Source organism: Budorcas taxicolor, chromosome 8, assembly GCF_023091745.1.
Source record: "Budorcas taxicolor isolate Tak-1 chromosome 8, Takin1.1, whole genome shotgun sequence".
Classification (NCBI taxonomy): domain Eukaryota; kingdom Metazoa; phylum Chordata; class Mammalia; order Artiodactyla; family Bovidae; genus Budorcas; species Budorcas taxicolor.
The window spans coordinates 13898457-13921996 of NC_068917.1; the positions used below are offsets into that span (position 1 = coordinate 13898457).

General features: G+C 50.7%; 1 protein-coding gene across 1 annotated transcript in view; it reads left to right on the forward strand.

The window, feature by feature from the left end:
• SCARA5 (scavenger receptor class A member 5) overlaps positions 1 to 23540 on the forward strand; it is a 134921-nt gene that overhangs the window by 73825 nt on the left and 37556 nt on the right. The window contains exons 4-6 of the mRNA XM_052644878.1: positions 5535 to 6209; positions 19914 to 19994; positions 22754 to 22852. Coding sequence (XP_052500838.1) covers positions 5535 to 6209; positions 19914 to 19994; positions 22754 to 22852 — 855 coding nt within the window. The remainder of the gene's footprint in view (positions 1 to 5534; positions 6210 to 19913; positions 19995 to 22753; positions 22853 to 23540) is intronic.

Sequence of the window (23540 nt, forward strand, 5' to 3'; positions counted from 1 at the left end):
TGTCATACTCAGTGCATTGAGGTTTTATTGAAACTGGCACATTAAAAAATCTATAATGTACATGTATGTGTGTGTGCTAAGTCACTTCAGTCGTGTCCGACTCCTTGTGACCCCATGGACTGTAGCCTGCCAGGCTCCTCTGTCCATAAGATTTTCCAGGCAAGAACACTGGAGTGGGTTGCCATTTCCTCCTCCAGGCGATCTTCCCAACCCAGGGATCGAACCGAGTCTCTTATGTCTTCGGTATTGGCAGCTGGGTTCTTTACCACTAGCGCCACCTGGAAAGCCTACAATGTAATTACAAATAGGTATCACTTCTGGGAAGTGATTTGGCTAGAATTTTTTTCTTTTCGTGATTTGGTTGGAATTTTTAAGAGTTATAAAAATGTCTATAACTTTGGCTCTACTAATCCAGCTTCTAGGAATTTATTGGTAGGAAAAAATTCAAGAGAAGGAGGGACCTTTCTGCACTTGTTTTCCATGATTGAGAGTGGGTAAATTACCAGGCATCTCCCTCATGGGCTCTTAGGCAGCCATCAGAAGGATAATTATAAAGGACAGATGGGGAAAGTGTGAAATAATCATTCATAAATTTAAAAAGCACAGAAATTGAATTGTAAAGACTGGGTATGCATTTGGATGGAACTAGAAGAAAATGGAAAGGAAACCAGTGTTCTTTGTGGGAGGTTGTGAGATGGTGGAAGAATTTTTTTTCTTTCTTTTATTTCAATTTATGTTAAAATAGGTTGTGCAATGAAAATTAATCAAAGACTCAGATGGACTCTCTAGGAAGAGGTAGCTGATTGTCAACCTTCACCATACGGGCGAGTTTCAGTCCAGTTTTCTGAGAGAGATGGGGTCTCAGATCTGAAAGCTGGGGGTTGACAGGCAAGGCGGGGGACCTCCCAGGGCATAGGGACCACCTGCAGAGGGAGGGAGGGGCTGGTGGGAGTTGGCAGAGAGTGGCTTTAAGGGAAACTGCCTCCTTCACAGTGTTGCCTCTAACAGGCCTCTAACAGGCTTGCCTCTAACAGGCTTGATTTTAATGAGCATTAAAATCAAGTAGTTGCACTGCTCCTCTTAGTCACTCGCAATCCCAGTGTAAAAATCAGAATTAACAAACCTGGTGTTTACTACTTCTGATGAGCTGCGGTGTTTCTCTGAATCTCAGAGCATCAAGAGCACAGGCTGACGCTAAAATATCAGGCTTTCTGGTTTCCAGCTGCTCTGTCTCAAATACTTGTCAATCAATCTGGTCGAATATCGGACAAACAAAATCAGGTCCTGGCCTGCGATGACTTCTTAGGCAGACAATTCCTGTGATTACTTGGGTTGTGATTGCATCATGGATTCATTTCCCCAGAACCTTTACTTCTATTGACAACTCTTTAAAAAAAATATTTCTTTATTTGGCTGCGTAAGGTGTTATTTGCAGCAGGCGGAATCTTTCGTTGTGCCCCATGGGCTTTCTAGTTGTGGCTCAGGCTTAGTTGCTCTTCAGCATGTGGGATCTCAGTTCCCTGGCCAGGGGTCAAACTCATGTCCCTTGAATTGCAAGGTGGATTCTTAACCACTGGACCTTTCCAGGGAAATCCCTTGACAACTCTTTCACTAACTTTTCAGAGTAGTGGGGCAGTGAAGGGAACCTCTGGACCAGGAGTCAGGAAGCATGCCGTTTCGCGCGATGTACTCTGCATAGAAGTTAAATAAGCAGGGTGACAATATACAGCCTTGACGTACTCCTTTTCCTATTTGGAACCAGTCTGTTGTTTTGTGTCCAGTTCTAACTGTTGCTTCCTGACCTGCATATAGGTTTCTCAAGAGGCAGGTCAGGTGGTCTGGTATTCCCATGTCTTTCAGAATTTTCCACAGTTTATTGTGATCCACACAGTCAAAGGCTTTGGCATAGTCAATAAAGCAGAAAGAAATGTTTTTCTGGAACTCTCTTGCTTTTTTGATGATCCAGCAGATGTTGGCAATTTCATCTCTGGTTCCTCTGCCTTTTCTAAAACCAGCTTGAACATCTGGAAGTTCACGGTTCACGTATTGCTGAAACCTGGCTTGGAGAATCTTGAGCATTACTTTACTAGCATGTGAGATGAGTGCAATTGTGCGGTAGTTTGAGCATTCTTTGGCATTGCCTTTCTTTGGAATTGGAATGAAAACGGACCTTTTCCAGTCCTGTGGCCACTGCTGAGTTTTCCAAATTTGCTGGCATATTGAGTGCAGCACTTTCACAGCATCATCTTTCAGGATTTGAAATAGCTCAACTAGAATTCTATCACCTCCACTAGCTTTGTTCATAGTGATGCTCTCTAAGGCCCACTTCACATTGCTGCAGAGTTCCAAAGAATAGCAAGAAGAGATAAGAAAGACTTCCTCAGCGATCAATGCAAATAAATAGAGGAAAACAACAGAATGGGAAAGACTAGAGATCTCTTCAAGAAAAGTAGAGATACCAAGGGAACATTTCATGCAAAGATGGGCTCGATAAAGGACAGAAATGGTCTGGACCTACCAGAAGCAGAAGATATTAAGAAGAGGTGGCAAGAATACACAGAAGAACTGTACAAAAAAGACCTTCACAACCAAGATAATCACGATAGTGTGATCACTCACCTAGAGCATGCTGTTAGGCAGGTCATAAATATGCTCATGGCTTCAGTCTCTTTATCTGTAAAATGGGGGAACTTTTTACCAAAGACTGCCTAGACTCAAAGTCAATGATGCAAGTCTGAAAAACTCAGTTTGGGCAATAGTAGAGAGTCTTCTGCCCAGAATGAAGTTGAAGACCCCTCTTCCAAACTTCGCCCAGTCTTTATACACCATGGAAAAAACAAAGTTAGATCAAGCCCTACCCTGTAAGGGGATGTTGACACCCTGTTATGTGCAGAAGAGGTTAGCCAGGAGGTATGGAGGCTCAGAAGCTAGTCAAGAGACAGCTGATGAAGGAACTGCTGACTTTAACCAGAAGCATTGTTACATAGCCAGGATGCGATCACTGTCTTTGAGATTCTGAAGAGCTGTCTTGTGGGAAACGTAAAATTCACTAGCTTTCTGTGACCTCAGAGGGCAAAATCAGTGGTTAGAGAGTACAGGGAGGCAAATTTCAAGTCTGAACAGAATACAGAACATTCCAGCACTTAGAACTAACTGAAAGTGGAGAAAATGGGTATGAGCAGAGGTTGGGCATATGATTTTCTTGGAGATTAAAGTGCTGAGTGAACACTTTAATTTTGTTGACTATTTTCATTTTTTTGTTTCTGGGCGTGCCATGTGGGATGCAGGATCTTAGTTCCCAGACCACGGGTCGAACCCTGCCCCCTGCAGTGGTAGCACTGGACTGCCAGGGACGTCTCAAGGGAGAATCTGAAGTGGGGCTCAAATGCCCCTCTAATGCTGTGAGCCTCTGGATGTAATCTGAGATGACTTACATCCTCTAGGGCGGCCACCATAAATGCTGTGCACTGGCAGAAGCATCAGCTCCAGCACCCACAAAAGCTCCTTCCTCCGTCCCAGCTTGAGGTTCAGGAAAGAGCTAGTGTATATGGACCCTCTCATCACTTGAACAAGCTGTGTACCAGATTCCCCGGCTCTCTCCATCCCGAGATTTGCAAGGCAGCATTCCCTCTGTGCCTCCTTCGCCTCCACCTCCTACTCTGCCCCGCCCCCACTACTAGTTTCCATTTTTCTGGTGTGTAGATCAGAGAGGGAGACAAAGCTGTGGACAGTGCACAGCCGGTAGACCAGCATTCCTAGACATCCCAGGATGTACCAGGGTTTGCTGTGTCCCTAAGTGGTCCCTGAGCATGCTGGAGACACCGGATGCTAGATGATAATGACTCAGAGGCACGCCCCTCCCCTTCATATTCCTTGCTTATAATCAAGAAAAGGAAACCTCTTTTTCAAGAGAAAAGGGTGGGAGACCATTGAGGTGGTTGTTTGCCTGAGGAGGGAAATGCAGCTGTGCTAATTCACTCAGTTGTGTCTGACTCTTTGCGACCCCATACTGTAGCCTGCCTGGCTCCTCTGTCCATGGGATTCTTCAGGCAAGAGTACTGAGTGGGTTGCCATGCCCTCCTGCAGGGGATATTCTCCACCCAGGGATCAAACCTGAGCCTCTTATGTCTCCTGCACTGGCAGATGGGTTCTTTACCACTAGCGCCATCTGGGAAGCCCCAGAGAAGGAAAGGTATGGATGTAAAAAAGCATCTCCCCCAGCCTAGAGGGAATGGGACCCCGAACTGAGGAGTGGGAATTACCAGTGCTGCCCAGAGCCTGGCTGAGCCTGCTGCTGGCATGGTCCCTTTAGGCAGTTCCAGAGCAGACTTGGAGGGCAGCATCTGGGTTCCAGAGCACGCAAGCCCTCTGGGTTGGAATCTTGTCTCCATGTCTTACTTGCTGTGCTTCCTGGGTCAAAGGTAACAGCTTTAGCCCTAAAGGGGGGGTAAACAAGGGTCCTTTGGGGCTCTTTAGTTGCTCAATCGTGTCCGACTCTTTGCAACCCCACGGACTGTGTAGCCTGCCAGGCTCCTCTGTCCATGAGATTTCCCAGGCAAGAATACTGGAACGAATTGCCGTTTCCTTCTCCAGGGGTAAGGGTACCTCCCTTCTAAACTGGAGAGGATGACACACAATATTGGAGGGTAAGCCTCGTGGAACTGCTGATGTCTGATCCTTTCCAAAATTAAAAAAAAAGAGAGAGAGAGAGAGAGAGAGACCAGTTCCTACGGATCGACCTCATCCATAGATAAGTCTGTGCGTGCATGCGTGCGTGCGTGCGTGCATGCTAAGTCGATTCAGTCCTGTCGGACTCTTGGTGATCCCATGGACTGTAGCCCGCCAGGCTCCTCTGTCCATGGAATTCTCCAGGCTAGAATACTGGAGTGGGTCGTCAGGCCCATCTCCGGGGGATCTTCCCAACTAAGGATGAAACCTGCATCTTTTACATCTCCTGCATTGGCAGGCGGGTTCTTTACCACCAGCGCCACCTTGGAAGCCCATACATGAGTCCAGGGGTTCCCAAACTCAACCGCATCTTATAATTACCCTGGGCTCTTGTTACAATTCCAAAGCCTGGGTCACCTCCCAGACCCATCCAATCACAATTTCTACAGGTGGGATCCCTGGCTGGGTGATTCTCACGGGCAGACGTGTTTGGGGACCACTGGCTGAACACTGTTTAGGGGATGTGTGAAGGCGCTTCCCTGGTGGCTGAGAGGTTAAAGCGTCTTCCTGCAATGCGGGAGACCCGGGTTTGATCCCTGGATCAGGAAGATCCCCTGGAGAAGGAAATGGCAACCCACTCCAGTACTCTTGCCTGGAGAATTCCATGGACGGAGGATCCTGGTAGGCTACAGTCCACGGGGTCGCAAAGAGTCGGACACGACTGAGCAACTTCACTAAGGCGCTCAGCCTTAGCCACTTCTGCTTTTCCTTCCTCTCATTGAGCGTCTCCTGCCGGGGCGGGGGTTGATGGAGGATCTCCGCAGCCGTCTCATCTCTCCCCTTCCTCCTTCTCCTTCATCTCGCAGTGTCCAGGCCCCGGAGCTCCCCGGACGACCTGAAGGCGCTGACTCGGAACGTGAACCGGCTGAACGAGAGCTTCCGGGACTTGCAGCTGCGGCTGCTGCAGGCCCCGCTGCAAGGGGAGCTGAGCGAGCAGGTGTGGAAGGCGCACGACGCGCTGCAGAACCAGTCGGACTCGCTGCTGGCGCTGGCGGGCGCGGTGCAGCGCCTGGAGGGGGCGCTGTGGGGGCTGCAGGCCCAGGCGGCGCAGAGTGAGCAGGCGGTGGTCTTGCTGCGGGAGCGCGCGGCCCAGCAGAGCGACGCGGCGCAGCTGGAGCTCTACCAGCTGCAGGTGGACAGCAACCGCAGCCAGCTGCTGCTGCGGCGCCACGCCGGCCTGCTGGACGGGCTGGCGCGCCGGGTGGGCGCCCTGAGCGACGAGCTGGAGGACGTGGGCGGCGCGCTGCGCGGCCTCAACCTCAGCCTGTCCTACGACGTGGCCCTGCAGGGCACGCGGCTGCGGGACCTGCGCGTGCTGGTGAGCAACGCCAGCGAGGACGCGCGCCGCCTGCGCCTGGCGCACCGGGGCTTGGAGATGCAGCTCAAGCAGGAGCTGGCCGTGCTCAACGGTGTCACCGAGGACCTACGCCTCAAGGACTGGGAGCACTCCATCACGCTGCGCAACATCTCCCTGGCCAAAGGTACTCCCCTTTCCGCCACCCACCGGGCCCTCAGGGACTGCGAGGGCCCCTCCCTCTCAGCGCTTCTTCCCACATGATGCACATGACTCCCCCAGGCCTGGGAGTCCCGCTCCCTCCCCAAGCTCCACACCTCCTTTATTAAGTCTTGCCCTCAAAGACCCTGGAGTGTCCCATCGAAATGGATTATGCGCATTTCCAGGCCTGCACAGGATAAAGGTCCTCTGTGCCACCCCGCTCCTCCCCCCAGACAGCACGCACTCAGTGTTCACACGCCGAGCCATGAGAATGGCCAAGGGTGGCTCCCGGGGCCCTGGGTGGTCAGAGCCTTGGATGTGCCAGCCGGAGCCTCCAGGAGTTTGGGGTTGGGGAGGAAAGCAGGGCTCCAACTGGGGATAGGGAGGTGCTCCCCCAGTGTCCTGGTGCTTCCATTGTGTTGGGTTGCATCCCAGACATCTACAAGCCCTGCACTTGCCCAGCTTTAAGATCAAAGAGAGAGCCTGGAGTCAGCAACAGGAACATGGGTGGTTTACCGGAAAGGGGAGCTGATAAGTCTGAAGCAAGGTTCTGGAGAGACTCGTCACTGTGTGTGGCAGACATCTGGCAGGTCCTGGCAGTGGTCTTTGCTCCTGGGGGCAGGGGAGATTGCCAGTTATAGGGGGGATTTGATGTGGCGTGGGCTCATTGGTTACCAGGGAAACCAGCATATGGGCATGCCCCTCACCTCCCCTTTGATAAGCTGTCACTAGCTAGGGCCCAAGGCGAGTATGTAGAAGGTCAATGATGTGAGTAGGTGTGGGTGAAGCAGGCATTGGTCAGGTGAGGGATGGACAGAGAGCAAGAGAACAGCCATCTTGGGTGGCTTGACCATACACAGGTGGAGCTACAAAAAGTGGGAGAATTCCAGATTTGAACCTGCCCTTCCAGGCTGTTATAAAGCCATAGTTCATCCAGGTAGAAGATATTTTATTTTCTTTAACAGTGTGTTAGCTTCATTTTCCACTCTTACATATAATGGCAAAAATGTGCAGGCCTCCATTCGACCTGTTGCTCCAGGTCCACAAACATCAGCATCTTTACAGCCAACCTCCCTCTCTTGCAAACCTGACTGACTGCACCCTACTCACCTCTCCCCAGTTCCTTCCCACTGCTGTCCACCCTGCACATCATGGTCAGAAGCACAGTTAGTGAAATGTACTTTTCCTGCACGAGCCGTTGCTCAGAACCTGCCATGACTGCCCCGGAGTCCGCCAGGTTCACCAGAAGTCCTTAGGCTGACAGTGGACAGTGATAATACCACTTTGGACACCAGCTCTGTTGGGTACCAGGCCAAGGGTAACCCATAGAATGTCTTTTATAAACAATCACGAGATTCAGGAAGCTGCTCACAGTGGCAGTCTGGGAGCTGATGGGCCAGGATCTGAACCCCAGCTTTTCTGACTGCAGAGACGATGTGCTTTCTGCTGCATCCCTGTCCCCAGCCTGTCTTTCCTGCCGCCTCTTCCACCTGGTCCCCTGTACCAGAGCTCAGTCTGCAGGGGCCAGTCGAGCAATGTTAATGCGTACAGTGACTTTGGTGTCAGGGGAATAGTAAGGGTTATGACAGGTCTGGCCCATTTTGGCCTTGGCATAGACAAGGTCTTCCCATTTTTTCCAGAGAAACCAGAAATGTGGAATGTTCTAGAAATTTTTTAATTGTTTAACTCTGTGGGCCAAATACAACATATCTGTGGTTCCTGTATGGTCCGCGGACAGCCAGCTTACACCCTCTGCCCTGTGTGAAGCATCCAGTCCAGTGGAACGTGTCTTGACCCTGCCCTGGAGACACACCCCTCCTTGCCCACTCCCCTGGCTTTCCTCCAGCCATTCCTCCCACTGCAAAGCCCCCTTCTTCTTCCTCCTCATCCAGACCCCACTGCTCCTTCCCATCTCACTCAGACCCACCTTCTCCAGGGAAGAGGCCTCCTCACTGGCCTCTCTAGTTCACTGAAGTCTCCCTCCTCTGAGATTCTGTATTTATCAGAGCAGAAAGTAGTCATGATGGAGACTTCTACTTGCATAAAACTTTCCAAGTCTGGTTTATAATAATAAAACATCATTTGGTTTTAAAGTGGGTCCCCATCACCAGCTGTGAGCTTGGTTGAAGGCAGGGTTCACTGGAGAGCCAATAGGATTTCTTCAGAGAAGCAGCTGAGGCTCCAGGAGGAAGTACCTGGCTTACTCCAGGCCACACGATTAGAAATGATCCGACCTAGGGCTTTTGTTTTCAACAGCTTTAGAAAGGTATAGTTTGCATGGCTTTCCTAGTGGCTCGCTCAGATGGTAGAGAATCTGCCTGCAATGCAGGAGACTTGGTTTTGATCCCTAGGTTGAGAAGATCCCCTGGAGAAGGAAATGGCAACCCACTTCAGTATTCTTGCCTGGAGAATCCCATGGAGAGCCCCTGTCACCAGAGGACTGGTTTTCTTTCCTTGGGTGACTTTGGGTTTCACGTTTCAGAAATCAAAGAACAGGAGGCAGCGTGTCTTCTTCCAAATCCACACCCCTGGGGTCTCAGCTTTTCGTTTCCTTGACCTCCCCGGTCTGCGTGCTACGTTGTTTCAGTCGTGTCCAACTCTTTGCGACCCCATGGACTGTAGCCTGCCAGGCTGCTCTGTCCATGGGATTCTCCAGGCAGGAATACTGGAGTGGGTTACCGTGTCCTCCTCCAGGGATCTTCCCGACCTAGGGATCGAACCCATGTTGGGTTATGCCTCCTGCATTGGCAGGCAGGTTCTTTACCACTAGCACCACCTGGGAAGCATGACCCCAATCTGGTCAGTACTTAGTAACAGCAGAGATTCTGAATCATAAGCTATAGTGAACCTACAGTTGAACAGACATTTTGTCAACATTAATTCTCTGCATGGACATTAATGACTGCTAATCCTCACATCCTGCAAAAAGGGTGTTATTGAACCCATTTTATCTATTTTTTTTTTTTTTTTTTTGGCCATGCCACGTGGCATGTGAGATCTTAGTTCCCCAAACAGGGACTGAGCCTGAGCCTTCTGCAGTGGAAGCACGGAGTCCTAACCACTAGACTGCCAGGGAAGTCCCTGAACCCATTTTATAGTTGAGAAACTAATGAATTTCCCAGTGTTTATTACAGTTGGCAAGTGACAAAGTGACAAAGCCAAGGTTCAGAGTGGGTCCTTCTGGCTCAAAAAAGCATGTTTTTGTCACTAACTGTGGTACTTTCCAGGGTGGAGAGGGACTGGCTAGGAGCCAGGAAGACAGAAGACAGAGTGGGCCCTCAGGTCTGTCCCTGTATTTGAGAGGTAGTCACTCAAAGTTTGGGCTTCCTGTGGCTCAGATGGTAAAGATTCTGCCTCCAGTGCAGGAGTCCCAGGTTCTATCCCTGGGTCAGGAAGATCCCCTGAAGAAGGGAATGGCAAACCACTCTAGTATTCTTGCCTGGAGAATCCCATGGACAGAGGAGCCTGGCAGGCTACAGTCCATGGGGTCCCAAAGAGTCAGACATGACTAACACTTTCAGGGGACACTTTTCCACCAGGCGCTCCCCCTTCCTTCCTCTTCCGGTCCACAGATGATGTCCCCATGCTTCTTGCTGGTGCAGCCTCCTTGGCCTTACCGAGCGTTTCACATCTTTAGTGTCTGGGTCCACTCTCCTTTTGGCTCAAGCTAAAACAGCTCCAGATCACCCATTTGCCACGGTTCTTCGGTGGAATCCTCCAAGTAGTCTTTCTTTGGTTCTGAAACTAAGTTCCACGCTTGCTTCCCTTATACCGAAGTTTCCTCTTAGTTCTGCCCAGGACTGCCTTGCAGTCTTCAAGCTTTGCATTTTTTTAATCGGTGTTTATTTATTTACTTTGGGCTGTGCTGGGTCTTCGTTGCTGCACCCGGGCTTTGTCTAGTTGTGGTGCACGGGCTCCTCGTTGTGGTGACTTCCCTTGTTGCGGAGCCCGGGCGCTCGACCACAGGCTCAGCACGAGGGCTTAGTTGCCCCGTGGCATGTGGCATCTTCCTGGACCAGGGATCAAACCCCCTGAACTGGCAGGAGGATTCTTTACCGCTGAGCCACCAGGGACGTCCCAAGCTTTGCATTCTTGATGGGCTGCTGGCTCTTCAGAGCTGAGCATCATTTGGCCCCTGCCCCTCCCAGGACCTCTACTATGCTGTCTCCCTGTCCCTCCTCCCTCACTCATGGTTGCTGGGGACCCAAATGATGTGATTGAAGAGAATTCTCTTTGGCACAGTGGAGTATAATTACCATGTAACTGCAACAACACAGAACTCTACCCTGGCTTTTGGATAAGGGATTTTTTAGCAGATAAGCTTTGCTGAATTTGTATCTTGTGGTCTGAGTGGCTTTTCTTTACTAGTTTTGTTCAGTTCCACTCAGTCTTTAAACACGCACATACTGCACACCCTCCCCATCTGCCTTTTCCTGGCTCAGAATCCACAGATGCTCCACTGTGTATACTTTTGTATATATGAACTTGTTTATGTTATTCTTGAGTGTGACCCCAAACGGTTGCATTCTCTCGCTTTGTTCCACAGTTTTCTACGGGTTTTGCCTCTGGCTTGTCTTATGTGTACATTCACGGTGACGCTCTTTGTTTTCCTGCTTTGCGTTCTCAGCACTGATCAGGTCTGTTGAAATCTCTCTGCAGCGCTGAAAGAAGCAGAGAACCTAGATGATCAGGCAGGCGAGGCGTTCCAGGAGGAGGGAAGCTAACCAGAGAGGGGAGGCTCCCAAGAGGGGTAGTGTGTGAGCAGGGGCCTGCAGCCACGTGTTCAGCTGCGGCAGGCTTTGTTCACTACGTGGATGTTCATAGACTCCCAGAAGGTTAGAGTGACAAAGGGGCTCTGAAATCAACTAGCTCATCCCTCATTTTGTAGTTAAGGCCCTGGAAGCTCAGAGCAGAGAAATGACCTGCTGACATCGAATCCCCAGCCAGTGGCCCTGCTGGGCTAGAAGATTCATCTCTCAGTTCATGAAAGCAAGTTGGCAAAGCATACTTATCCGTGGGCTGCTCTTTTGAGGAAAAAAATAGACCATCTAGTAGAGAGTCCCATTCAACAAATGTTCATATGTGGGGACTGTGTCTCCCCCTCCCCCCACAGCGGGTGGCAGGGGGATCTGTTGTTTCTGGGAGGGGAATGGAGCAGATAATATTTGAATGAGCTTTCTTTTTTTTTTTTAAGTATTTATTTATTTTTGGCTACCCTGCGTCTTCTGTAGGCTCTTTGTTGCTGTGTGCGGTCTTTCTCTAGTCGCAGTGGGTGGGTTAATCATGTGGCTTCTCTTGTTTGGAGCACAGGTTCTAGGGTGCAGGGGCTTCGGTAGTTGTGACACACGGGCTTAGTTGTCCGGTGACGTGTGGGATCTTTGTTCGCAGGGATTGAATCCATGTCCCCTGCAGGCAGGCGGATTCTTAACCACTGGACCACCAGCGAAGTCCCTTGAATGAGCTTTAAGCTTCTCCCCGTTCGCGCTGTCATGGTCTCATCTTCTCTGTTTCACTGGAACAGGTCAGAGCAGAGGTGAGCTGAGGCTCTGCTGGGACAGGAGGGGAGTGCATGCTGTGGGAGTCATTAGCTGCACCCAGCCTTGCGCGCCGACCCTTTGCCTGAGGCTCTGGGGAAAGCTGGCTTTGCAGGCTGGCCACAGCCTGGTGCATACAGCCGGGGCCCCAGAGAGGGTACAGGAAATGAGGCCCGAGAGCTCATGACAGTGTAAATGTCAGTGTAAACGTCAGTGGTGAGAATCCGGAGCCCCAGTGACATCAGGGAAGGGGAAGCAGAGCCCTTAGTTGCGGGACCCCCACCTCCAGCAGCTGGCCTGGGATTAGCATACTTCTGCTGCAGTGTTTACGTTACAGTCTCGGGTCGCTGTTTCGCTGGCTTCAGGCCTGCCGCATCAGCTACCAATGAACATTTGTTCTTGGCAGGTCATTGGCTAGATTCCAGCACCCATGGGTCCCCCACCCCATCTCTCATTCCAGGATCCTGGAAGGGAGAATGGATTGCCTTTCCCTTCCCGTTGGCCGATCCCCAGAAGAACCCTGGTGTTTCTGCCCAGTGTGCGTGTGTGCTCAGTTGCTCAGTTGTGTCCGACTCTTCGCGACCACGTGGACTGTAGCCTGCCAGTCTTCCCTGTCCGTGGGGTTGTCCAGGCAAGAATCCTGGAGTGGGTAGCCATGCCCTCCTCCAAGGGATCTTCCCGACCCAGGGATCGATCCCAGGTCTCCCACATTGCAGGTGGATTCTTTACCATCTGTGCCACCAGGGAAGGCCTTCTCCCCAGTCCCCAAATCCTTTGTTCTGCGCTGGAGTTGCTTCCAGCCGGAGCGGCTCAGGGCAGTCGGGTGAGTGCAGAGCTGCGCTGGGGGGTGGGCTAGACCGGTGGACAGGCAGGGACCTAGGCATGGGACTGCTCTGCTGCCACTTCCCCTGCCCTCTGTGGCAGGAGCTGGGAGAAGAATGCTGGCACCGGGCCAGAAGCACAGTGAGGGGCTTTGGTCTGTTCCTGTGATTGAGGAGAAGGGGACTCTGCTCCTCCTGTCCCAGCTTACCTCTGTTCCGACCTGCTCCAGTGGTAGAAAAGATGAGAGGGCGATGATGTAGATGGTGAGAATCTTAGAACTCATCCGAATATTACTCAAAAAGAGTGAAATAATGCATTTGCAAGAACATGAATGGGCCTAGAGATGATCATACTAAGTGAAGTAAATCAGACAAAGACAAACATCATATGATGTCACTTACATGTGGAATCTGAAGTATGAAACAGATCAACATGTCTATGAAACAGAAACAGACTCGGAGATACAGAAGACAGACTTGTGGTTGCCTTGGTGGAGGGGGAGGCAGGGAGGGATGGATTGGGAGTTTGGGATTAGCAGATGCAAAGTATTAGATATAGAATGGATAAACAACATGGTCCTACTATGTAGCAGTATCCTGTGGTAAACCATAATGGAAAATATGAAATATATCAGTTCAGTTCAGTCACTAGGTTGTGTCCGACTGTTTGTGACGCCATGAACTGCAGCACGCCAGGCTTCCCTGTCCTTCACTATCTTCCAGAGCTTGCTCAAACTCATGTCCATTGAGTCAGTGATGCCATCCAACTATCTCATCCTCTATCGTCCCCTTCTCTTCCTGCCTTCAGTCTTTCCCAGCATCAGGGTCTTTTCCAATGAGTCAGTTCTTCGCATCAGGTGGCCAAAGTGTTGGAATTTCAACTTCAGCATCTGTCCTTCCAGTGAATATTCAGGACTGATTTCCTTTAGGATGGACTGGTTGGATCTCCTTGCAGTCCAAGGGACTCGCAAGAGTCTTCTCCAACGCCACAGTTCAAAAGCATCGATTCTTTGATGCTCAGCCCTCTTTACAGTCCAAGTCTCACACCCGTACATGACTCCTGAAAGCCTACCTCGGGGTCTGGCTACTCGGGACCTGACTTGATGTCATTTTCTCAGGAAGCCAGGCTGACAGTCTGGAGCTTGCTCGGACCCCTCCCTTTCCTCTGCCCTGCCCCCTTCACGGCTCTCATCCAGGTGATTCCCGAGGCTTGTCTCTCCCTCCTTCCTCACTGCCTCCCTCATAGGGGTCCTCCCAGCCTCCCTTCCGGGCTCCAGCTTCTCTCTCCGACCCACTGTTGCTGTCTGATTGACCCCATCAGCGCTCAGCCTTCTTTACAGTCCAACTCTCACATCCATACATGACTACTGGAAAAGCCATAGCTTTGACTAGACAGACTTTGTTGGCATATTGTAAATATAAAAATATTATATATATATAACTGAGTCACTTTGCTATATAGAAGAAACTAGCACAGCATTGTAAATCAACTCTACTACAATAAAATTAAAAACAATGCTCATGCAGGGACCACTGGGATGGCTGACACCATATAACAGCTTCCACAACACAGAAGTCATTCCTTGAATCTTACCCATGTGCTGGATGCTGTATGAGGCCCAGGGCCATGGAGAGCAGGGTTCTAGCCCCACAGGTAGGCCTGTCCTCCTTGGGGACCACAGTCTGAGAGGTGTGACAGTGACAGGCACGTGGGTATAGGGTGGCCTGTCCAGACTCGGATGCCTCCCTGGGGAATCTGTGCACAGTGATGCTTGTGGCTCCTCCCAGCTCTGAGATGTGGGGGTTCTGCCCTGGTGCCCTCTGAGATCAGAGGGGTGAGTGTGAAGGTGAGCTTCAGAGCTGAGAGCAATGGGCCTCTGAGAAGGGAAAGGACTTGGCTAATATTTGGGGACACCATGAGGAGAAAGCTTTGGCTGAGGTGGAGGAGAATTTGTATCGAGAAGCATCAGACTGTGAGTTTGCAGAAGAAGGGGTCAGGTTGGGAATGATTTGCAGGAGTGTCCAACAGAGAAGGCTGCTCATTGTAGTGTGAGGGGCTTCCGAGGGCTCTGAGTTCACCTGATTCTGATGGGATCAATCAGAGAGCAACAGTGGGTCGGAGAGAGAAGCTGGAGCCTGGAAGGGAGGCTGGGAGGACCCCAATGAGGGAGGCAGTGAGGAAGGAGGGAGAGACAAGCCTCGGGAATCACCTGGATGAGAGCCGTGAAGGGGGCAGGGCAGAGGAAAGGGAGGAGTCCGAGCAAGCTCCAGACTGTCAGCCTGGCTTCCTGAGAAAATGACATCAAGTCAGGTCCCGAGTAGCCAGACCCCGAGGTAGGCTTTCAGGAGTCATGTACGGGTGTGAGACTTGGACTGTAAGAAGGCTGAGCATCAAAGAATTGATGCTTTTGAACTGTGTTGGAGAAGACTCTTCAGAGTTCCTTGGACTGCAAGGAGATCAAACTAGTCCATCCTAAAGGAAATCAGTCGTGAATATTCATTGGAAGGACAGATGCTGAAACTGAAGCTCTGCTACTTTGGTCACCGGATACAAAGAGCTGACTCACTGGAGGAGACCTTGATGCTGGGAAACATTGAGGGCAGGAGGAGAAGGAGATAACAGGATGAGACGGTTGGATGGCATCACCAGCTCAATAGACATGAACTTGGGTGAACTCTGGGAGCTGGTGAGGGACAGGGAGGCCTGACGTGCTGCCGTCCATGGGGTCACAAAGAATCAGACATGACTTAGCGACTGAACAGGAACAGATAGATCCCAAGAATGCATCACCAGCAGTCAGCGCTGATTTGAAGAAGTGCTTGGTCCTCAGAGCTCCAGACAGCCTGGCCCCTTGAGACCCAGACTGGCCACATTCCAGGCTCCTCTGAGTCAGCCTGGCTAGTACCACCCGAGGACACGACTAAGCCCTGGAAATCAGCACCTGCCTTTACTAGCCACCCTGGCTTCTTCCCAGTTAATCTCTAGTAAAGGTCTTCACTAACCACTTGCTTTTGTTTAGTCTCTCAATCATGTCTGGCTCTTCACGACTTCATGGAGTATAGCCCACCAGGCTCCTCTTTCCATGACATTCCCCAAGCAAGAATACTGGAGTAGATTGCCATTTCCTTCTCCAGGGGATCTTCCCAACCCAGACACTGGCAGGCGGATTCTCTACCACTGAGCCTCCAGGGAAGCCCACACTAAGCACTTAGTTGTATCTTAAAAACTCCATCCACGTGTAGGATATTTTTAGAATCTGGTTCTTATTGAACTGGCAGGGGGGTTTCAGATGGGGCTATTCTAATAGCCATCCTCAGTAATCTCAGCATAGTTCTGATGAAGCATTTTGAAGAGTGGGGTACAGATGGTCAGGGACAGTCTTGCCACTCACAGGTTCTCAAGCCCGTTTATATCCACCATGTCACTGAGTTCCCTTACTCCTCACTGCAAACACCCGAGGAAGGAATTTCTACTTAGATTTTACAGACCAAGAATTTGAACCCAAGATCTCCATCCTCCAACCCCACCTTCCAAGTGATCTCTGCCCCCTTGATGCCTCTCCATCAGAGTTAGTCCACTGGGTAGCATCCTGTTTTTTGCCAGAACCACCTTGGAGTGAGTAGAAGAATTGGAGGATGTGGTCCATAGCACCGTTGACTTGCTTGAGCCCAGGGTGCTGAGTTTCCCATGGGGAGGGCAGGAAGGAGCAGGGAAGAGTGAGAAGGGTGGAGTGGTCTGGGGGCAGGGGAGGGTGACAGCCGTGTTACAACCAGTGATGGGCAGAGATTCAGGAACTGCATCAGCAACCTTTGCTGCAGCCTTGACCTGGCCAGGGGATTGCTGGCGTGGGCATTGTAAAGCTCACTTGCTTCTTGCCCTGGTCTTTCTCTGCTGTATAAATCTTAGGCGTGTTCCCAACAGGTGTGGTGTCTCAGTCCTATTGTCTGAAAGCTGAGGTCCACATGGCCAGTCTTACTTTGTTCTTCTTCCTAGAAAAGAGGAGTGCAAGTTGCTCAGTCGTGTCCGACTCTTTGCAACCCCATGGCTGTACAGTCCATACGTTTCTCCAGGCCAGAATACTGGAGTAGGTAGTAGTAGTGGCTGTCCCCTTCTCCAGAGGACCTTCCCAACCCAGGGATCAAACCGAGGTCTCCCGCATTGCAGGCGGATTCTTTACCGGCCAAGCCACCCGGGAAGCCCTGGTGAAGAGAGGAAGATGATTACAAACCGCGGTCCTCCTCGCATGATCCGTGCCTTGTTTAAAGATTTCTGCACTTTTCAATTGTTGACTCCTTCTTTCCTCTATTCTCATGCCATTGAATTCTTAAACCGCTGTCAACTTTGGTTAGGGTCTGAGGACAGTGCCAACTTGGGGAATGTATCAGTACATCTTGATCTTGGCTGCCTGGCTGTTTTGTGTGTCTTAACGCCCTCTGATCTCATATACTCATTCATTTGGCAAATATGTATTGTGCAAGCATGACTGCTAGGGGGCGAGTATACATGTTTTGGTTTCCTAGGGCTGCATGGCAGAGCACCACAACCTGGGTGGCTTTTTGTTGTTTAGTTACTCAGTTGTGTCCAGCTCTTTGCGACCCCATGGACAGGCTCCTCTGTCCATGGGATTTCCCGGGCAAGAATACTGGAGTAGGTTGCCATTTCCTCCTCCAGGGGATCTTCTTGATCCAGGGATCGAACCCAAGTCTCCTGCATTGGCAGGAGGATTCTTTACCGCTGAGCCACGAGGGAAGCACCTGGGTGACTTGAAACAACAGAAATCGATCCTCTCACTGTTCTGCAGGCTGGAAGTCTGAGATCCAGGTGTGCACAGGACCATCCTCCCTCTAAAAGCTCTGGGGGAGGATCTTTCTTGGCCTCTTTCTCTACTTCTGATGTTGCTGGCTATTCGTGGTATTCCTTGGCCTGTAGACGCATCATTCCAGCCTCAGCCTCCGTGGTCACCTGGCCTTCTGCCCGTGTGTCTGTCTGTCGGGACACCAGAAATTGGGTTAGGACCCACCCTACTCCAATCTGATCTCATCTTAACTAAATATAGCAGCCAAGACTCTGTTTTTAAAGAAAGTCGTATTCTGAGGTCCCAGGTGGACGTAAAATAGGCAGGGACAGTTTGACCCAGTGCAGTACAGTTTGGGCATTTTCCTTGGTCCTCTTTTTTTGTCTCACTGAGCAGCCAGAATGGAGACTTTAGAATCTGGGTCTTCACAGCCAGTACAGGGATGCCGAGGGTGTGGTCCTGTCTCAGAGAGCTGGCCATTTTGTTAGGAAAAAGAGAACATCTCCCCTTGTGACTACAGGACAGGGCAGTGTGGGATAAGCATCCAATAGTACCAAGGACATGGGTTCAAACAGGCCGTGCCCACATGTGGCAGGAATGAAGCATCAGAGAAGGCTTGGCCACGAGAGTGGCTACGAGCAGCCTTGGTGGGGCAGGTAGCGGTAGGAGACTGATGGAGAGGGGCCCCTGGCTCGCAGCCTGGGAAGAGCAGGCTGCAGGGCGTGAAGGGACAGGTCTCGTCTGGGAATGATGTGACGTCTAGCATGATGAGCGAGGCAGGGTTGATGGGGCCAGACAGCCCTGAGCTGATCCACGGCTCGCTCACTCATTAGCTAGCTGCCTGTGTGGTCATCTGAACCCAGCATGTGTGGACTGACTCGGGTCACACAGGCCAGAATCCCTGCCATGCTGGAGCCTCACCGTGGAAGGAGGCCCCACTAAGGAGCATTTAGAAACCGCTTCTCCCATCCAGGTGCTCACGCTAGAAATCTGAACCTGATCCTGGCTGCCTCCTCTGCTTTCACCTACGTTAGCCAAGGTCTGTCTCTTCTACTTCTTAACAGCCACTGACATCCCTCCTCATGGCTACTTCCCTAATTCAGGGCTCCCCCACCTCTCAGCTGGGTGCAACCTCCTCCTTAGCCTCCCTGCCTTTATTTCCCCCTGTTCCCATCCCTTTTCCGACACCGCAGCCCGAGCGCTCTTCCTTGTGTGCCGATCTGGCCACACTTGTGTTTCAGGTCCCTCCTGTGGCTTCTGGTGCCCTTGGGGTCAAGTTCAACACTTAAACCAGGCCTCAGAGACCCTCCACTTTCTCACCCTTCTTACCCCATCATGTGTCCCCCCGGCTTCCAATCCTACCAACTCTCACAGATCTTTAAGCTCTTATGGGGATTGTTCTCTCTGCCTGGAACTTTCCCCTTTCACTGTGTCTTAGATAGTTAAGGCTGTTATAACAATACCACGGGCTTCCCTTGTGGCTCAGAGATAAAGAATCCACCTGCCAATGCAGGAGACTTGGGTTTGATCCCTGAGTCAGGAAGATCCCCTGGAGGAGGAAACGGCAACCCACTCCAGTATTCTTACCTGGGAAATCCCATGGACAGAGAAGCCTGGTGGGCCGTAGTCCATGGGATCACAGAGAGTCAGAACTTAGCAACTTAACCAACAATACCACAGACTGGGTAGACGGCTTAAAAGGCAGAGATTTCTTTCTCACCATTCTGGAAGCTGGAAGTCTGAGACTGGGATTGGGTTCAGATGCAAGCCTTCATCCTGGCACTGGCTGCCTTCTTGCCAGATCCTCCTATAGCAGAGAAAGCATGCTTGCCAGTACGAGTGTGAGGAAGGGACGGAGAGAGACTGCTCTCAGAGGTCTCTTCTTATAAGGGCACTAATCCCATTATGGGGGCCCCACCCTCATGACCTCATCTAACCTTAATCACCTCCCAAAAGGCCCCAACTCCAAACACCATCACATAGGAGGGTAGGCCTTCAACACATACATTTGATGTTGGAATGAGGGAGCCACGGGCATTTAGTCCATAACACACTCCCACTCCTCCCTTTGCTTAGCCACTTCTGTTCCTCCTTGCAATTTCTCTGTGGATGTTACTTCTTCCAGGAAGGTTTCCCTGATTTCTGCCTCCACCACCCACAACACACACACACGAAGGTGGACTAAGTAGAGCCCCACGTGCCTCCAAAGCATATTTTTGACTCTTCCTTTCTGTAGGAGTGAGGTTTTTTCTTTTTAATATTTATTTATTTGGCTGCATCGGGGCTTAATTGAAGCACAGGGAATCTCTCACTGTGGCCTGTGGGCTCAGTAGTTGTGGCCTGAGGGCTTAGCTGCTCTGCATCAAGTGGAACCTTAGTTCCCTGACCAGGAATCAAACCCGTGTTGCTGCATTGCAAGACAGATTCTTAACAGCTGACCCACCAGGGAAGTCCCTCAGAGGGAGTTTTTGTTTCCTCTACAGGCGACCTGCTCCAGAAAGCCGTCCTCTAACCTTAGTGCTGTGTGTCACCCTTTCAGGACCACCGGGCCCCAAAGGTGATCCGGGGGATGCAGGGAAAGACGGCAAGCCTGGAATCCCTGGACTACCTGGACTTCGAGGTAATGGGGGCCCCGGGAGGGACCTGGACATACCAGGAAGGGAAGCGGCTCCCCCATCCATCCCTGACTTTCTCTTTTATCGTTGGTGTCAGTGATGGGGCTCTCAGGACAGTCCGCAATCGACTCAGCTTCAGACGCCCTATTCTGTTAAAAGACTAAGAGGTTGTTGGTGTAACACTGTGTTTTAGTCTGTCAGTCGTGTCTGACTCTTTGTGACCTTGTGGACTGTAGCTGTCAAGCCCTTTTGTCCATGGGATTTCCCAAGTAAGAATACTGAAGGGGGTTGCCATGCTCTTCTTCAGGAGCTCTTCCTCACCCAGGGATCAAACCCAGGTCTTCCACGTAGCAAGCAGATTCTTGACCATCTGAGTCACCAGGAAAGCCCTGCTGTTAATATAAGTCAGTTAAAAAAATCTTTCTGATTTGGAAAGCTTAAAACATTTTTAAAGTAGTGTAACACTAAGGTGGAGCAAATCCTTTTCCATAGAAAGTACCAGGGTCTGAAGGAAAAGAGTGCACAGGAGTCTTATAGTTCCCTGAAGCCACTCCCCACCCCAGGAGTCAGGGCCCCTGAGACCAGGATCATCAGAAAGAATCGAGGGTGTCCTCTGATCCAGAGCAACCCTTCAAGTATGCCGCGCCCCCTCGGCATTTCCTGAGTCTCCAGCACTTGACCCCTTGCTTCTGAGGAGACCACCCCAGTCAGTAGATACCTGTCCTCTCCTGCCCTTTGCTACCTGCCCTAGTGACAGCCTGGAAGGTCCAATAGCTGATAGGAGGGTACTTGGGGACCTTCTGGAAAGAATGTGTTCTCCTAAGATGCCTTTCTCAGGAGTTCCTGTTCCATTGCCTTATCAAACTTTGCATCCCGGCCTGTCAATTCTGGAGCCTCTGCTGTGAGCAGCATTTAGGAGAGTGTAGAGTCTTCTTGGGACTTCCCAGGTGGCTCAATGGGTAAAGAGTCTGCCTGGGATGCAGGAGACGAAGGAGAAATGGGTTTGATTCCTGGATTGGGAAGATCCCCAGGGGGAGCGCACAGCAACCCACTCCAGTATTCTTGCCTGGAGAATCCCATGGACAAGAGGAGCCTGGAAGGCTATTGTCCATAGGTCAAAAAGAGTCAAACATAACTGAAATGACTGAACATGCACGCGCTTAGAGTCTTCTAAGTCAGCAGTCCCCAACCTTCTCGGCACCAGGGACCAATTTCATGGGAGACAATTTTTCCACGAACGGTGAGGTGGGGAGATAGTTTTGGGATGAGTCAAGTGCTTGAAATTTACTGTGCACTTTTTTCCATTATTATTACTTCAGCTCCGCCTCAGATCATCAGGCATTAGATCCCAGAAGTTGGGGACCCCTATTCTAAGTGATTTAAGAAAAGGGGAGGCTTATCGGGGTAAAGGTATCTGCTTATTTATGTCAGGAATTACACCTCCAAACCCTCTCCTTCCTAAATCTCTAAGGAGGCTCCAAACAGGGAAGGAGGCAGAGGCTGGTGGAGGCGGAGCTCAGAGCCTGGCCTTCACTCCTGGCCTCTGCCTCGCAGCACAGCTCCCTTAACTCAGAAGTTAAGGATGCCCAAGGGCTTCCAGAGCAGTTGAACCTCTTTTTCTCCCTCAGTCAGTGATGGGATGGGGGACCCCTGGGCATATCCTGCATGAGATTCAGAATTCCATGACAGCAGGGCTGTTGGCCTACAGGAATGTTATATTGGGCGGGGGGGAAGGAATCAAGCCCTTTTCTGAGGTCCTTCCACCCTCTTGGGACCCTGGTCATTTGGTGTTTGCTGTAGAGGAATCATAAGTGAAAGGCAGATTTCTTCATGTCTTGGAAAAAGGCCAAAGAAAACGAACTAACATTCAGAGCAGGAAAGAACAATTAATTAGTTAATCAGAGTGCCCTGCTTTGCAGAGATAACTTTGGGCTTAGGTCAGGCCTCCAGGGGTGGAGGCCTCACTGGATAAAAGCAATTGTTGACTTCCGGTCTCCATGGTGACCTGCGGCTGGTGTCACGGGCCTTGTGGCCAGGAGCCCTGGGGCCTGATAGATCAACAGCCTATCTCGCCCCAATTATTGAGCTTTCGGACTTCCTCCCTCCTTGTCAGCCTGCCATCCCCTTCTCTACACTTCCCTGTGTTTGCTGCAGGGAAGGGACCTTTCTATTTTTTTTTTTCCTATGGAATGAGGAGTGATTTCATCTTCTTCCTACCCTAAGTACCAATAAGCCCTTTTCATCCAGCATGAGATGAAGCCAGCCCATCAGGGCTAAGATCCTGTCTCCAACGGTGTCTGCTGTGTGACCTTGGGCAGGTTGCCTCACCTCGCTGGGCCTCAGTTTTCTCATTGGTAATACAGGTGGAATAACACCTCAGATTATGGGGGGAATTAAATAAGATACTTAATGAAAAGCATTCAGGAAAGTGCGTGGCACATTCAAAAGGCTCAAAGTTTTCTTGCAAATCTGAATCTCTATCATAGCTAGAGCTAACGAGAGTGTGCCCAAATGAGCTTGGCACCTCCAACATTGCTCACAATAGACTCGGACCTTTGTTGGGGAGGGGTCCAGACTCATTGGGTTAAAGGTGCTGACGGGGAGAGTTTGTGTTGGCCTTTTGGGCTCTGTTTTTGCAGCATCTTTAACTGAAAAAAATCGAGAAGCAGAGGCAACAGGAAGATGCATGGTTGAGCCAGACCATGGTCACTGAGGGCCCTTCCAGTTTTGAGTCTGAGGCCCCAAAACTTTCTTGTCTCCCTAGGTCTGCCAGGGGAGAGAGGGACCCCAGGACTGCCTGGCCCCAAGGGTGATGAAGGGAAGCTGGGAGCCACTGGACCAATGGGCATGCGTGGCTTCAAAGGTAACACTGCATCTCAGAGCTTGCTTGCTCACCACCCGCCCCTGCACACCAACATGGGGCCTGGAGTGTGGACCGGCTTCAAATTCTGGTGCTGCCACTGACCCACTAAGTGACCTTGAGCAAGTCACTGAATCTCTTTAAGCATCTGCTGCTTTTCTTCCTTTTTTTTTTTCCTTTTTGGCCATGCCATGTGACATGCAAGATCTTACTTCCTGGACAAGGGATCGAACCCATGCCCCCTGCAGTGGAAGCATGGAGTCCTAACCACTGAACCACCAGGGAATTCCCATTAAGCATCAGTTCCTCCATCCCCAAACTAGAAATCCTCATGATGCCATATTTCACAGGGCTCTCATGAGGGTTACATGGAATATATATGAGTGAAAACATGGTCAACTCTAAAGCACTATAGAAATGCAAGGGAGTGTTCCTGTGCTTGCAGTTCAGTGACGTAATGAGAGAAAACCAGGCCAGGAGAACGGAGACTGCAAACCCAGGCTAGCCCCTCCCCCCAGTACTGCCAGATTCCTTACAGTTTGTCATATTCTTCTGATCCCCCAAATAGTTAAAACTTGAACCAGTTCTCAGATTTCCGCTGTCAATAGTGTTTCTTCTGACTTGTTTTCCTTCATGTTAATAGTCACCTTGTTCATTTTCAGGGGAGCCTACTTTATAGTCATTCCCATCT